The sequence below is a fragment of the Arvicanthis niloticus genome, chromosome 13 (genome assembly GCF_011762505.2).
Source record: "Arvicanthis niloticus isolate mArvNil1 chromosome 13, mArvNil1.pat.X, whole genome shotgun sequence".
Lineage (NCBI taxonomy): Eukaryota > Metazoa > Chordata > Mammalia > Rodentia > Muridae > Arvicanthis > Arvicanthis niloticus.
This window is the reverse complement of record NC_047670.1, coordinates 7,056,787-7,073,683: the sequence shown is the minus strand read 5'-3', so window position 1 is coordinate 7,073,683 and position 16,897 is coordinate 7,056,787. Positions and strand designations below refer to the sequence as shown.

The 16,897-nt window shown below is 44.4% G+C and overlaps 1 protein-coding gene across 2 annotated transcripts in view; it reads right to left on the bottom strand.

Moving 5' to 3' along the window:
• Positions 1-16,897, bottom strand: part of Znf704 (zinc finger protein 704) — a 184,230-nt gene that overhangs the window by 132,874 nt on the left and 34,459 nt on the right. For both annotated transcript variants that reach the window (XR_013103189.1, XM_034515950.2), the window contains exon 2: positions 5,415-5,650. Coding sequence is in view for 1 of the 2 variants with exons in the window: in XM_034515950.2 (XP_034371841.1) it covers positions 5,415-5,650 (236 nt within the window). In the remaining variant the exon portion in view is untranslated. The remainder of the gene's footprint in view (positions 1-5,414; positions 5,651-16,897) is intronic.

Here is a 16,897-nt window from a genome sequence, read left to right as displayed (position 1 = left end):
AGCCCTGCAAGGGGCCTGCACTAATAATCCAGACTACCAAAGAACAGCCCCTTCTCCAGCCTCACAGCAGAGAACATTCAAAACTGTGTTCCAGGAGAAGAGGCATCATAAGAACAGTGCTGACTAACCCGGGACCAGAGCTTAGGACTCAAAAGCATCTACTATACTTGCCTAGATCCCAAGTATCACAAGCTGCTCCCGGCAAATTAGCACACAGCAGAGGCCTAAGGCGGTCCTCCTAATGGGCATAAGGCGGTCCTCCTAATGGGCATAAGGCGGTCCTCCTAATGGGCATAAGGCGGTCCTCCTAATGGACATAAGGCGGTCCTCCTAATGGATATAAGGCGGTCCTCCTAATGGGCATAAGGCGGTCCTCCTAATGGGCATAAGGCGGTCCTCCTAATGGGCATAAGGCGGTCCTCCTAATGGGCATAAGGCGGTCCTCCTAATGGGCATAAGGCGGTCCTCCTAATGGGCATAAGGCGGTCCTCCTAATGGGCATAAGGCGGTCCTCCTAATGGGCATAAGGCGGTCCTCCTAATGGACATAAGGCGGTCCTCCTAATGGGCATAAGGCGGTCCTCCTAATGGGCATAAGGCGGTCCTCCTAATGGGTATAAGGCGGTCCTCCTAATGGACATAAGGAGGTCCTCCTAATGGATATAAGACAGTCCTCCTAATGGACATAAGGCGGTCCTCCTAATGGACATAAGACGGTCCTCCTAATGGGTATAAGGCGGTCCTCCTAATGGACATAAGGCGGTCCTCCTAATGGGTATAAGGCGGTCCTCCTAATGGACATAAGACGGTCCTCCTAATGGACATAAGGCAGTCCTCCTAATGGACATAAGGCGGTCCTCCTAATGGGTATAAGGCGGTCCTCCTAATGGACATAAGACGGTCCTCCTAATGGGTATAAGGCGGTCCTCCTAATGGACATAAGGCGGTCCTCCTAATGGACATAAGACGGTCCTCCTAATGGGTATAAGGCGGTCCTCCTAATGGACATAAGGCGGTCCTCCTAATGGGCATAAGGCGGTCCTCCTAATGGGCATAAGGCGGTCCTCCTAATGGGCATAAGGCGGTCCTCCTAATGGACATAAGACAGTCCTCCTAATGGGTATAAGGCGGTCCTCCTAATGGACATAAGGCAGTCCTTCTAATGGGCATAAGGCGGTCCTCCTAATGGGCATAAGGCGGTCCTCCTAATGGGCATAAGGCGGTCCTCCTAATGGACATAAGGCGGTCCTCCTAATGGACATAAGGCGGTCCTCCTAATGGACATAAGGCGGTCCTCCTAATGGACATAAGGCGGTCCTCCTAATGGATATAAGGCGGTCCTCCCCCTGGGCATAAAGCAGTCCTCCCTAATGGGCATAAGGAGGTCCTCCTCCTGGGCATAGGGTGGTCCTTGTGGGCACAGAGGGCCCTCGTGGGCATAAAGGCGGTCCTCCCTAATGGATATAAGGCAGTCCTCCCCCGGGCATAAAGCAGTCCTCCCTAATGGGCATAAGGAGGTCCTCCTCCTGGGCATAGGGTGGTCCTTGTGGGCACAGAGGGCCCTCGTGGGCATAAAGGCGGTCCTCCCTAATGGATATAAGGCAGTCCTCCCCCGGGCATAAAGCAGTCCTCCCTAATGGGCATAAGGAGGTCCTCCTCCTGGGCATAGGGTGGTCCTCCTCACGGGCTATGAGGCTGCTAGCACACTTCATCCACCCTCTCATTCCCCTTTCTTCCCTGGTTCACTCCTTTCTTGCACTGCCCTGCTCCACTACCTTTGCACAAGGATTGCTCCCAGTAAATTGCTTGTATGCTTAACTCTGTCTTGGCTCTTACTTCTCAGAAGGCCAAGCTTAGCACAGCTGGGGCAATCCACTTACACTTTCTGAAACCAGAAACTTTTAAACAGGCCCCCAGTAAACTGGCATTTTGTAAAAGTCTGTAAAACAGACTCTCAGGTTTGAAGTTTTTCCTTCCCCGTTCCATGCTTCTGTAGCTTCAAAGGGATACTAATAACAGAAAAGCAGGCTTTTAAATAGGCACATCAAACTTGTCACTCTCCTAATACCAAAGCCTTTTCTTTAGTTATAAATTGACCCAGTTCTGATGAGAAGGCAAATACTAAGTACTTCAGCTATTCGTAGTAGGCTTGGCTATTTATGTGTCCATCTGTCTGACTGCATACTAGCTTCTGGAGGGAAGCACCTCTCCCACGCATGTTTTACCAAGTTCAAGGTCACTAGTAGCAAGGACTCAACAGATGTCTGGTGATGGACAAGGTATGAAATCAGAAAATCCAATAGTGGGTCACAGGGATCAAACGGGGGCAGGATTCCCAGGTCTCCCTGGAGATATGGAAAAGCAACTAACATACACATATACTGTTTTTATTGTGTGAACTATAGGAAATGAAGATCAAGCTTCACTTTTACAAATGATAGAAAGTAAGGAAAAGATTATATAGGAAATACTGGGGGTAATTTTAACTTGCCCAGGAGCTCTGCACACTGATAGTACCAGCCTAAACCAATCTCCTGCCTCTAAGGAGTACTCAAAACACAAAGTCTGGAATTAGAGTAAGCTGTAGAAAATCGTGTGGATATACATACATGTGTGGATTACACACACATAGACACATTAATTATAGGTCATATTTAATAACAGATCTAGACTTCCTTAGTCTAATACATTTCACTCCACTCCAGATTTACTCAAACATCAACGGCGGCTTACTGATGACAGCTAAAATTATACTTCCTTTTAGTAAGCAGAAAGAAAAACCATGTTCCTTCCTACCATGTGATTGAAAGTTTCCTTACGAAAACCATCAATCTACTTAGTCAAAAGCTGCCATTTACTAAATAACCTAATGACTGTAAACAAACAGAAGAAAATGTTGGAAATTAGATTATTCTACATAACTTGATTCCTTCATGACTATTTAATTAAAAAAGCAATTTGTTCCTCCAAGTGTTAGCATGTTTATGATGATTACATTTTTACTGCGACAATGAAAACGAGTGTGTTAGCGTGGAGCCCAGACAACAACACCTTAGGTAGCCCTTCTCAGAACACATTAATTCATCTAAATTATACCTTGTCAGTGGGGAATTTTCTTTACATATTGATGATTTCAAACCCAATTAATTTCTCCCTACTGTTTAAAAGCTCACAATAATACCGGTTTGAGCAGTGTGCTTCTGTGTGTATCTAATGACTGCAAAGAATGAAATATTCTGTAGACCAGCATCAGAAAAAAGAAAAGCAAAGACATTTTCCTTCCGTCTATTTTCACTGTTCCCCTCACCCCTGGAGGTAATAGAGGTGACGTCAAGTTAAAGAACAGGATGTATAGAGCCGGGATGTAGCTCAGTGGGTAGTATGTTTGTCTAGCATGCAGAAAGCCTGGGTTCTATTCCCACCGTGGCCTAAGCTGGGCATGGTGTTATAATCTATGAACTATGTGTAGGAAGGAAGGCAGGATGAGCAGAAGCTTAAGATCATGTTTGGCTGCCCAGTGAGCTTTAGGCCAGCCTGGGTAAAACCAAACCAAAGATACAACCTGCAACAATTTATGAGAATCTGAAGTAGTTGCAGGACTTTTATTACATATGAAAGACTCCCTGGCAATGGTATGTACAGTAGGTCCTATAGAACCCCAAGTCAGCACCGACCTCTCAGACGTGCTTCTTCTGATAGGCCTGGGAAGAACAGCACAACTCTTCTCATTCCAAGCCGCTAGCATGACATCTGTCCTGTGAATCAGCCAAACTACACGAAGGAATTGATGTGTCTACCTGCTTCAGGGTACTTCAAAACATTTCACAATGAAACCACAGTAAAAACTAATCCTAAATAATTTAATTAAGTATTTTATATAAAAATTATAGAAGAGCAATTAATGACAAATAGTTGAACAGAAATAAGAGATATACACAAAACTGGCAGCTAGAGGTTAAAGAAAACACAGGCCTATAATTGTAGAAAGCCTGACAATTTGGCAGCCAGATAGAGTAACATGTAATTTTCTGGAGAAGATAGTCCCTCTATTTAGCAGAGAAAACAAAGAAAATGGTGATTTACTAATGGTGAGCAGGTGTAAACGGGTCATTCCTTCCTGGCCAATAGGTACCATCTCCTCGTGAGCAGTCAGAGACACTTGAATAAACGCAAGACTTCTCAATCAACTGCTTATAGTTTCATGATAATCATTGCAGCATTAAAATGGAGTACACACAAAATAAGCAAACTGCCACACAGACAGTGGCCCCCATTCCCTCCCCAGCTGACTGGTGCTCACAGACCCTCAGGAAGGGCATGAGGCATTGTTCTGGGCCAGAGATAGAGCGTGAACAACACAGACTCTAGGCACTGCGCCTGGGGCGGGAGGGGCGAGGGCCTTCCTACAAGAGTCCTGATAAGAGGAAGAACAATGACAGGTTCTGTGTGTCTACTCTGCTTCCATTCCGCCATGAGAATACCCTTCAGTAGTGCAGATAAGAGTTGAGAGAGAGGGAGTGGGGGACCGGACGAGAAAGTGTGGTTGGGATATATTGTATGAGAGAAGAATTCAAAATGTTGAAAGAGAATTCCATGATAAACTCTCTCCACTATGTTTTAATATCAATCTATCATACAAGAGTGCGTTTGCATGTGTGTGTCACAGAGTGGATGTGCACATCAGAATACAACCTGAGTGTTGGGCCTTGCTTTCTACCTTACTTGAAACAAAGGTTCTCTGATAGTCACTGGTACACACAGCAGCAGGCTAGCTGCCCATGGACTTCTGGCAATTCTCAACTGCACTGTGGGAGAGCCAGCATTACAGATGCACACAGCCCTGCATCCAACTTTACTGGCCGCTGAGGATTCGAACCCAGGTCCTTATGCTTTCAGGGCAAGCACTCTATCCTCTCAGCCATCTCCCTTGCCCAGATAAATCATCAAAAGATATGAATGACATCATCTAGATACCACTGAGCACTTTACACGTTGAAGACATTCCAGGTCACCAATGGCCTGTGTCACAGTCACCTTTCTTTTTATATCATTTGAATTGTTAAACTCTTACCTCACAGTTCACACAGAGAGGCCAAGGCTAAATCAGCTTACAGTTGTAATTGGCCAACCATTCACCCAGGATGTGAGCATAGCTGCCTTCCTTGGAGTGCCATCACCTTACAGAGAGCAAGCGGTCATCCTGCCCATGGTTCACATCACTTCTGTCAGAGACCAAGTACAGCTACAATGGTTTCAACCACAGCAGCTTCAAAGTCGGCTCTGCTTCACAGAAGGAACTGAGACAACTTGACAGACAGCTCTTGCTAAGTCTAGACCTCGTGATACATGCAGGATGGGGCAGGCCTGCTCTCCACCCGTCTGCAGCAGCGGGAACCAAATGTGATGCCCCCTTACCTTGCAGGAGGGACATCGATACTGGAGGAAACCACTTTGCGCTTCTGCTCAAGAAGACAAATGGAGCGAGTTTCTTTTTCTTGGTCAAGGATCCGAGTGGCCTTTTTGGTGTCTGCTGTTCTCACGTCTTCCTCCATGGCCAGTGGGAACAGGTGATGAGACAGCTTCTTACTGCAGTCACGTCTGAAGTCCTCTGATTGAAACGTGAAGGTCATCTCCCGCTTAAAACTCCCCACCTGCAAAACATAACACAGGGACTCTTACCAGAGTCTTACATTTCTTTCTGCAGGGCTGAGGTGAAGAAGGACTACTCACTCCCCCTGTCCACATTCTTATTGTTTAACTGGGGGAAAGATAACACAGAATGAAACAGTAGCACTGGAAAGCTAGTTCAAGGCCAGCCTGGTCTATGTGGATTATTCCAGGACAGCCATGGATACATAGAAAGAGCCTGTCTCAAAACAACAGCAAAAGTATCACCAACTCAAGAAATGTTTTTATCAAGACCTGAAAGCACTAGGCCTCTATACTTTTATATTTTAAAACCATTAGTACACTTAATAGAAGACAGCTAATATACAAAGGCAAACTACTTTTGACTATTAATACTAACCTTAGAGTTAATGAATAAGGTATGAGACAAATATGAAGTCATAGCTCAGTGAAGTAAATTCTGTTAGTTCTAATTCTGGAGACATTGGGGGGAAAGTAAAGAAAAAAATTAAAAGGTAATTACCATTTACAAATCATCTCAGTAGCAAATTAGCTTAAGTCTTGAGTAAAGCAAGAAGGACCAGACTATCCAGTAATCTGCAATTTCACCATTCAGTGAAGCACACTTTAAAATAACTTTGCCAGGAAGATATTTCACAGACAAATAAACCAAGCTGTCATCTCTGTGGGTTCAGTGAGTGGTTCCCAGTTTTTACCTGAAATACAAGCCTTGCTTGCTCATTTCTATCAAGTTTAGATAAAAATTTTAAATAAAAAAAAGAATTTAGTCAAAAATTTCTATTTATGGAATTGAAAGCCATGGGCATAACACATTTTCATAGAAAATAAAAATGTGCTAATTCCCAGACCAAATTAAAAAAAAAAAAAAAAAAAAAAAGAAATCAGCTAAATGTATACATGCAGTCTCAGGGCCTTTTCAGATAAGATAATTTCCAGAACTCTTGGGAACACCAGAGCTCCAAGGGGCCCGTCTTCTCCTCAGCCTTCCCAGTGATAGAGGTGGGATCTGCATGGCAGATTCACACCCAGCTCCAGAGGGGCAGTCCAACCATTTTTGGTTTGCTTGCAACAAGTCACTACAGGTTTTCAAACGATTTAGTGAAGTTCAGCAAGGGGCCTTGAAAGCTGAGTGTTGATTTAAAGTTCTGTAGACATTTTCATACAGCAGGAGACTGAGAGAATGAACACATTTCCAAAGGTGACACACTCTCTAAAAAAAAAAAAAAAAAAAAAAAAAAAAAAAAAAAAAATTATAGTTGAGAAAGTAAACAAATGACAAAGATTTGAATGCCACTAATCAATACTCTACTGAAGGGTGACAGGAAGGTGCTATTTTCATTCTGCGAGGCCTGCTCCCAACTTGCAATAGGAGACTTTAGACTCCAGGCAACAAAAATGAAGCAGAGGCCTTGGTGTGGACAATTACCAGTAGTGTCTCCTAAACGCCTAGTAAGTACCACACGAATTAAATATTGAGGAAGTCTGCAGTCGACAGTACTGAGTTGAAACAATAACTGATAGTCACGCCTTCTTGAGGCCAACTGGACTGTTTAAACAACTCCCACTGAAAATTTAAAGCTGAAGACTGAAGAAATGCAGCTTTGGCCTCGCACATTTAGAGACAAATCTGAAGCAAATAAGTACGAGTAGAATAAGTTTGCCGTGGAAATGATGTAATAACCATATGCTATGCTCTTGGTGAAGCATACACAGTAAAACAGAGGGTAATAACAGCCTACAATATGAGCTCTGAATCTAAAATTCTAATTTCCTGAACAAAAACTCAACACTTGGTAGTAAACAGACATTTCAGCAACGAAATGAACTTCAGAGACAACTGAGTCCTCATTTTAAAATGACTAGAAATGATCAAAAGACCAAAAATAACCACAAAAGTGAGTAAGAGATGTTGAATCACTGATTGGAAGAGACGCTGTCACTCTCAGCTACTGCACACGAACACTGACTGGTCCTTCTGCTAAGTAAGAGAAGAGGCAAAAGGATGCATACCATTCATGGATGCCCATGGGGAAGATGCATCCCATTCCTGGGATGTCCATGGGGAAGATAACATCCCATTCATGGATGCCCATGGGGAAGATAACATCCCATTCATGGATGCCCATGGGGAAGATGCATCCCATTCATGGGTGCCCATGGGGAAGATGCATCCCATTCATGGGTGCCCATGGGGAAGATGCATCCCATTCATGGGTGCCCATGGGGAAGATACATCCCATTCATGGGTGCCCATGGGGAAGATACATCCCATTCATGGGTGCCCATGGGGAAGATACATCCCATTCATGGGTGCCCATGGGGAAGATAACATCCCATTCATGGATGCCCATGGGGAAGATGCATCCCATTCATGGGTGCCCATGGGGTAAGCCTGCAATGACTAGAGGATAACTTATAGCTGTGTGGGGCTGACTGCAAGTGGGGTAAGGGATGCCATGAGCTGGCGGGGGATGCTCTACAACAGACCACACCAGCATCTGCTCAGTAGTAAATGTATGGAAGTCCACGGTACTGTCACAATGGCATCAATCTGACTTGAAGGGCCACAGAGAACACTCAAACCAGCAATGGCTTTGTTGTGCAGAGGATGCACCCAAGAACCTCTAGACCAGAAATTTGGAAACTGTGAGGCAAAGACGTAGTCATAAATTTAATACAGGTGTCTGTTATGCATGTTTTAAAACACTGCTCCAGGCAGCGGCATGGTTGTGTCCTGCATTGGTAAAACAGGGCTAAAATCGAGTTGCCATTGAAACCACATCTCCAAGCTTCCTCGTCTGGGCAAGAAAGACCATTTTTCCTGTTCGTTCACCAAGAAGGGAACTTTTTGTTCTTCATCCTCTCAAAGGCACATTTTCCCATTATGTTTTCTTAGCCCTATGATCCTGGAGATCTGCAAGGTCTAGGCTGCTTCATTCTTTGAAGCTGATGTATTTATGGTGAATTAGGTGACTCATAAATACAAGCGAGTATTCCCTCAATGGTACCATCTGAGAAATTACTCTGTTATGGCTCCTAACGGACAAATATTTGACAGATAACAGCTAGAAACACCAGTAACAAAAAATTTGAGTGCAAAGAAACCAGCAGCAGCAGCAGCAATGGTGTGTGTGTGTATGTGTGTGTGTGTGTGTGTGTGTGTGTGTGTGTGTGTGTGTCTGTGTGTGTGTATACACATGCTCATACATGATTGTGCATGCTTGTGAGTGTGTGTGTCCACATGCATGTGCCAAGGAAGGGTGGGCTAGAATCTCTTACGTATCCAGTAGTGACCAAACTGGGTAGAAAGGACAGCTGCTTCCAGAAAGGGCCCTAATTAGCAGGGCCCAGCTGTAGCCCCTCAAGACCACCTGCCCGTTCATCTTGCTGAGCCTAAGTATTCCCAGGCCTCCTGGTTCTTCACCACTGCCATCTCTGAATGGATAACTACAGGAAATGCGTTAACGATCACCAAGTAGCCTTAAATAGTCATCCAGGAAAAACTGAAGCTGTCAGAATTACGTTCTTTTTAGCATATAAAAAACTGAAAGGCAAAGGAAGGTGTCACATGCTTCAACTGGCACAGGCCACAATCTGATTCGCTACACAGACTGATACACTGCTTGCAGCAGAAAACATGTGAGATGGGCAAGACATCCTTAGCAAGGCATCACTGACGTGTAACCAGATTATTAACACAGTATCTGAGGGTGAAGGTAGAGACATACAGGTAACGCTAGCAAGCTGGGACCCTGTGAGGCAGGAAGTGTGGGGAAACTGTCATGTAGATTTTTTAAAAGATTTATTTATTTCATATATGTGGTTATACTGTCACTGTCTTCGGACACAGCAGAAGACAGCATTGGATGACCATTACAGATGGTTGTGAGCCACCATGTGGTTGCTGGGAATTGAACTCAGGACCTCTGGAAGAGCAGTCAGTGCTCTTAACCACTGAGCCATCTCTCTAGCCCTTATATGTACTTCTTAAAGAAACAGTAAATTACTTCAAATAACGAGTGCACTGGCACTGTGAGGCCCACTACCCACTAGCATCTGTTAGCTATCTGGTAACAGAAGCCGCCTCCAGCCCCTCCTTCCTTAGACACAGAATTCCTCCATACACATCCACACACATTACCCAGGGTAATTTCTTATAAGAGAACAAAGCTTCAATGTTCAATTATATGAAAATACTACCAATTACCAATTACCAACTGACAAATAAAACTCTGAATCCTTACTTCAGTGAGCAGCTTTTGTTGTTCTGAAGAAAATAATCAGCACGTGTGTAATATAATGCATTTGGAGGAATCGCAACTTTTTTTTAACAAAAAGTTCACAGCATCTGTTTAAGTGTTGGTGTCTGTAAATGATGTCCTCAGGATGGCACTGGAGCACATCAGTCTTTCTCGATTTAAAAAAAGAAATCATCTGGATTCTGGAGAAATGATACCCACACACATCACCAAGGAGGATGCTGCCAGCACTGCCTACATCCTTGACCCACCCCTTCTGAGACACGCCCCCCCCCCCGAATTTATACAGCTGAGACGCCAAAAAGTATGTGTCAACACTGACTTGAAGTGATGTTACTCACCCACCCAGTCAGATGGGAGGCGCTGGCTCCAGAGCAACTGCACTTCCAGGAATAATCTGTAGAAAGCTAGTTGCCTTCTAAGGCTTTCTGAATAATAAGTATTACAGAAATTCTGAGTTTAGGCCACAAGGAAAGCACAGCTGGGGACCAGGGAGTGAAGGCACCTGAGTGGGTTCCCTAGCAACACTTTCTCCAGAAAGCCTTTCTCCAGAAAGCCACAAGGACTCCTGGCAAACTTCTTACAGAGAGCTCTTCCTATCTCAGATTACAGGTTATACATTTGTATTTATTTCTAGAACTTTCTTTCCTAACACACACAGTTTGCATGTTTGGTGTCTAAAGATGGCATATCCATCACACATCGTGTGGCAGCCGTAATCAGTCTGAAGACTTTAAAATGTGTCCCAAGAGGCTTCCACTAACAATAGAAACAATGAAGTCTGTGGCTTTAAATTTTTTACAACCGCTCCTGCAGTGGACCTGGGTTTAGTGCCCCACGCATGCCAGCATAGACGCTAACAACTGTCTTTTCACTCCACTTCCTCCTTCTGTTCTTTGCAGGCACCAGACATTCATCATACAACATTCTAGGAAAACACTCATACACATAATAATAATGATGATAATAAGGATAATAGTAGTAGCTGTAGTAGCTGTAGTAGCTGTAGTAGCTGTAGTAGCTGTAGTAGCTGTAGTAGCTGTAGTAGTTGCAGTAGTAATACACATAAGAATGAAAATACATAAGACTCTTAAGATTTATCAGAGTCTTGAGAGAATGGATAAAAGCTACCTCTAAAAAAATAGTTAATGGACTTATAGTCTCTTACTTTAAACTCTTTAAATTTTATGCTGCATACACAGAAAAATAAGTCAGATGGCAAATCTACCCAGTTCTAATGAATATCTGTAGTAAAACCACGTTTAAAACAAAGTGCTTCCAGACTAGCCCGTGCTTCTATTAATCGCTTGGCCCTCCGAGTTCTGCTGCATGCTGTACATGGAGACAACATAAATGACCTATGACGACCAGCCTGGTTTGGTCCAGTGTCCACAGGGTTAGAGGTCAAACTGAGGGGCAGGGTTGGAAGCCTGTGTTAGGTCTGGAGTCATACACTGCATAATTAGTGTTGCACACTCCTTGTTTACCATCATGTGCGTTCCCCTTTAATATCCTGACAGTTTACTATCCAGCAAAGCATGACTTGGCTTGCTCACTCAGAGATGACTCAGCATCATACTGAGGACATGAAGCTACACCACACCGCTTTCTAGTGGAGAATTCTTGGCTAAGTTTCAGGCCTTCTATTAACATTATGTAAGTGAGAACACACAACTTCGTTTTTTGTTTTGTTAAGTCCCTTTTAGAAAAGCCTTGAGCAGAAAAAAAGAAAAATCTCTGTAAAGTCCAACTTTGTAAATTCAAACTCAGCTAACTTCATCTGTTTCTCTTTTCCAGCCAAATGTAAGGACAAAGGGGAAATCCGTATTATTATAGGCCAACGTCTTTTGACTTTGGAATGCAGAAATTTGACCTTGCCACACTTAAGTAGATGCTCGCTTTGACTTGCCCTGTAAACAGACCAGCCACAGGCACTGGTGCCTCGGTCCTCTGCACCTGACCTTCAGAGTAGGTCTAGAATGAGGTTACTTCCCAGCACCTCCGCAGTCAGCACTCAGTCCGCAGCCAGTGTCCTGCCTGGATATGCATGCTGTCCCCTGGACCTCTGCTCCACCTGTGCCCTCCCTGTGTCCCCAGTTTTCTTCTCTTATCTCTTAAACATGGCAGGTCACCTTTCTCCTTGCTCAACGTACTCATTGTTCCCACCCCACCCACCATTGTCCCAGAATGAATAACCACCAAACTCCTCACAGTGGCCTCCCAAGATGTCAGCCACATGAAACTGCACTTGTCCAACCTTCTATCATCCCCTCCCCTCTCCCCCTGCTGTAATTAAGATCTACACTGTCACACAAAGGCCCATGCCTAAGCACCACAAAGAATGTGTAAGCTTTTCATGAATGGCCTTCACTGGGAGTAAGCCCCTGAAGGTCAAACTGGTCCCTAGGTCCACTCCTGGCCTGATATGAAAAGGCTCCCCCTGCCACACATGACACAATGTTTCAAACCATCTTGATGACCCAAACAAGAGGATCACCCAACCATGAACTGATATCACCAAAACAAATGTCTCCCCTCACTGGACACACCTGAAGCCTCAGCACTCAGGAGGATATGGTAGAACTGAGAGTTCTAGGCCAAGCTGGGAAACATAGCAAGAATCCACTTTAAGAACCTGACTCCCTGAGGTGCTCTGTTACAGTAATGGCAAGTTAAATCAGCAGACTGTGCCATCACCACCGGCCTGACCACAAAGCCACAGAACTGCATAAACTTCCCACTGCTACTCCAACTGTCCAAAGTGTTGCTCCTTCTAATACAGCAGGCTGCTTCCTCATCCTTCTGTCCTTACTGTCCTTCTGTCTCTCCAGGGGATATCAGCCTCAATGCCCTGCTTGCCAGGAAACTGCAATCCTTTCTCACTTACATACCCAATTCTGCTCCATCTTGTGGATTACAGTGTTTTCATTTTGTCATAGCCTAGGGTCTGAGCTGTTCTGTCAGAACAGTAGTTCTGTGCAGAGGACAGTAGGTATATTTGGCTTTAGGGGCAGACACTACCCTAGAACTAGAAGAATGTCTGAAGCAGGACCATCTTTTTTACAGGAGAAGCAAATAGGGTTCCAGGTGACTGCACTGTCACACAGCAGCCCACCTATAAAAGCCCAGAACAGGTGGATTCCGAGTTCATGCAGCTGACAAGTATAAGGTCCCAGAATTCTTCTATCTCAAAGCAACCCCGAAGCTGCCAAGTATGGGTCATATGAGAGAGTAAGGTGGCCACCATCTTACTTTTGCTTCTGTAAGATTTAAGCTTCTGTTTATAGGGAACTTCATCTCTGGGGCTGCAGCCCTTTTTTTTTTAAATAATAAAATCTATATAAAATACAGTTTCTTTGGTTGTTAAACTACAAGATTCTGGCTGCCAGTCTGAACTCCTCTGTGGAGTCCAGTCCAATCCTAGGAATGAATTTAGCAGGAAATTTATGAGAACGGAGGGAAGACCAGAGTTTCGAAAGCCAAACGGTCATTTGCAGCTGGCCAGAGATCAAGACACACCTTTAGAGATGAGATTTTCCTAACCAAAATACACATTTCAGAGCAGTGGCTAACCTACACACTGACAAATATACTACTTCTTTTGTTTTGTTTTTTGCTTTTGTTTTCGTTTTTTCTTGGGGAGGAGGGTAAGACAGGGTTTCTCTGTGCAGCCCTGGCTGTCCCTGAACTAGCTCTGTAGACCAGGCTGGCCTCGTGCTGGGATTAAAGGCATACACCATCACACCCCGGGACAAATATACTTCTGATACATATACATAAAAGGTCAAACCAAGCCCCACCTGGGGCCTCAGGCATGCTAAGAACATTGTAAAGTTTTTCTGGGTACAAACAGTGCCAAGTGACAGGAGAGACCCAGACTCCAATTTTACTTAGATACAAACAGAAGACATCGAAGAGCCGCACAGCACACACAGTGTCAGGAAGAGGAGGCAGAAGAAAGGGTGCTGCGAAGGAAGTTGGTGTCCTAGTCTGCTTTCTGCTGGTATGATGAACACCAGAACCAAACGCAAGGAAGGGGAAGAAAGGGGTTATTTAGCTTACACATTTAGGTCGCCATCCATCATAGAGGGAAGCCAAGGCAGGAGCCGGGGCAGGAACCGAAAGATGCCACACAATGGACAAACACTTCTTACTGGCTGGCTTCCTTGGGCTAGCCACCTAACTCTCTTACACAGCCCAGCCTGCCTGCTTAGGGAAGGCACTGCCCACAATAAACTACACCCTCCTGTATTAATGAGCAATTAAGAAAATGCCTGACAGAGATGGCCATAGGCCAATCTGACCTAGGCAATAATTCAAACTGAGGCTTCTTCCCAGGTGAATCCAGGTTTGTGTCAACCTGACAGCTGAAGCTATTTGGAAGTTGGTGCTTAGGGACCAGGAAAAGGGAGGGAGGAGGGAAGACTCTGGAAGAGGAAAGAAGACAGGAACACTGAAGAACAGATAGGAAGACTCCCAACACTCTGAATCCCTGGCTATGGGCTGTTGTTGTCTAGGTTCAAACACCTGACTCTCCTTAATTAAAATTTCCAACCTACTCAGATTGTCTCCTTTAAAAGAGGGGGTGAGAGTGAGCAAGCAAGAGCTGGTTTCAACTTCTAACCAAAACGCTGGACTCAGTTTACTTGGCAATGAGCCGGGCCCGGTGGCACAGGCCTGTAAATCCAAGCCATTCCAGAGGCTTAGAAAGGAGAGCTGTATGTTCAAGGCCTTCCTGAGTAACTTCAAAAGACCACTTCTCAAAATAAATTTTCTGTTTGTCCGCTTGTTCACCTAGATGTTGGTAGTACCCATCTCTGACCTCAGCACTCAAAACGCAGAGGCTGCCTGGTCCCAGCAGGTTTGGCCCAGTCCAGTCTACACAGAGTATTCCAGACCTGTCTGGCTACACAGTGAGCCCCTATTGCAATCAATCAATCAATCAATCAAAACTAAGAGAGTGGGCCACCTAGTTCAGTGGGGGAGGGTCTCCTGGCTCCATACGCTCAGGCTATATACAGTCTTACTTCCCACGGCTCGTAGGGCTTCATACGACACTTCCAAACCTGCAGACCACGTTAGAAGCAAAATTAAGTAAAAGAGAAAGTGGGTTTCTAAAGTTTTCTCTTTCAATACATACTTCATTTTAAATACAATTTATCATCTCTTTGGGCAGTAAAGAGCAAATGAAATTTAAAACAAATTGAAAACTAATGAATTCACATTTCAGCTTAGATTATGCTCTTAATTCACAGTTCGTTGAGCAGTTTACTCGCTGAACAGATGACTAAATAAAATCTGTTAATCAATGCAGCTAGAGTATTCAAAAAATGAAACACTGCACACTAGAATAAATCTGTGTACCAGCTCATCCTGTGAGAAATGCTCTACAATATAGATCTGACTGTGGAGAACAGAGCAGACAGGAAACTGAGCAGGAAAGATCTCTTCAACACCGCCTTGATGAAGACCAGGCCCGAAAACCTGAGCTGCCTACTCTGAGCTGATTGGATGGACGAAGGCTTCGGGACAAAGGGAGAGCTCCGTGACAGAGCAGAGGCTTGGCTAAAGGAGAGCCTGGCATGACCCCATAACTCAACCAAAGGAAAGAGAAAAGAAACATGGGAGTTTCCGCCCTCCTCCTTCTGTGGACTTTGAGTTGCTAAACCATAGTAAATATGCAAATGTGTGTGTCCATATGTGTGTGTGTGGAGGTATAAATGATCAAATACAAACCCACACACCTCTCTACAGCTCGGATCCACTGTTTATAACCTGACTAGTACCATACATAAAGTTGGGTTTCATCTAGCACACACTAGTTCATAAATGTCATTAAATCATCTTAATATAACAACAGGGTTAAAAAGAAAGACCTGTTAAAAACAGGTCAAACGTAACTGCAAGCCTACATCCACAGTGCCCTGAAGAACGCAGAGGGTAAGATGGTTCAACTGGCTAAAGTTACTAAGTCTTTATGTCAAAGGCACTGCATTAAAATTTGCATCACATGTATCATTAACAGCAATCCCAGAATTCCTAAGAGATGCATTCTACCCAAACGCCACAGCTAAGAAGACCTTCAAGGCACAAGGCAGGTTGGTGATGGGATCCCCATTTCAGATCTGTCTCACCTTGTGTGCTCTCTCTCTCTCTCTCTCTCTCTTTCTCTCTTTTTCTCTCTCTCTCTTTAATTTTATTTATTTCAAATACAAGTGCTCTGCTGCATATACATCTGCCTGCCTAAAAAGGGCATCAGATGCCCCTATAGATGATTGTGAGCCACCATGTGGTTGCTGGGAATTGAACTCGGAACCTCTGGAAGAGCAGCCAGTGTTCTTAACCACTGAGCCATCTCACCACTCCTTGTGCTCTCTTGAGGGTCTCCCTTTTGGACCCTTCTCCCTGGCAGCCAAACATGTGCCCACAGTTTATAAAGACTTCTGACTTGATTCTGATTATGTAGTGGCCCTCCAGTCCCTGTCACAATCAAGCTATCCACAGTCATCTCCTCAAGCTGTCTTTTCTCCACTGCTTCTGTTTCCTCTTCAAAATGGTTCAATTCTTACTTCTTCCAAAGCAATAACAGCACCACTAAGTGTATTTATGCTAGAGTCAAGAGTCAGTTAGAGTAATACTTTAATACTTTTAATAGTTTAATAGTAAACACACTTCAGTCTCTGTTCTCGTCAGTATCACACACAATTAGCATCCATGAAGCTTCATTTCCTTGGCTCTGTAACAACAATACCCACTCGTTCCAATTCCTGTTTGCAGACAACACAATCACCTAGCCAGTTTAACCATTACGTGTCCTGGCAGCTCCTTCTAGAAACTGAGAGATCGTGTCATGGGTGTTCAATAGAACTGCACAAACCAGGAGCAAAGTCTGGACCCACCACAAATCTAAACTTCCCTCCACTCAATTCCCTCAACAATGGGAACCAAAAGCTAGCGCTTCAACAAAAGCAGTACTGAAGCAGATCTCCT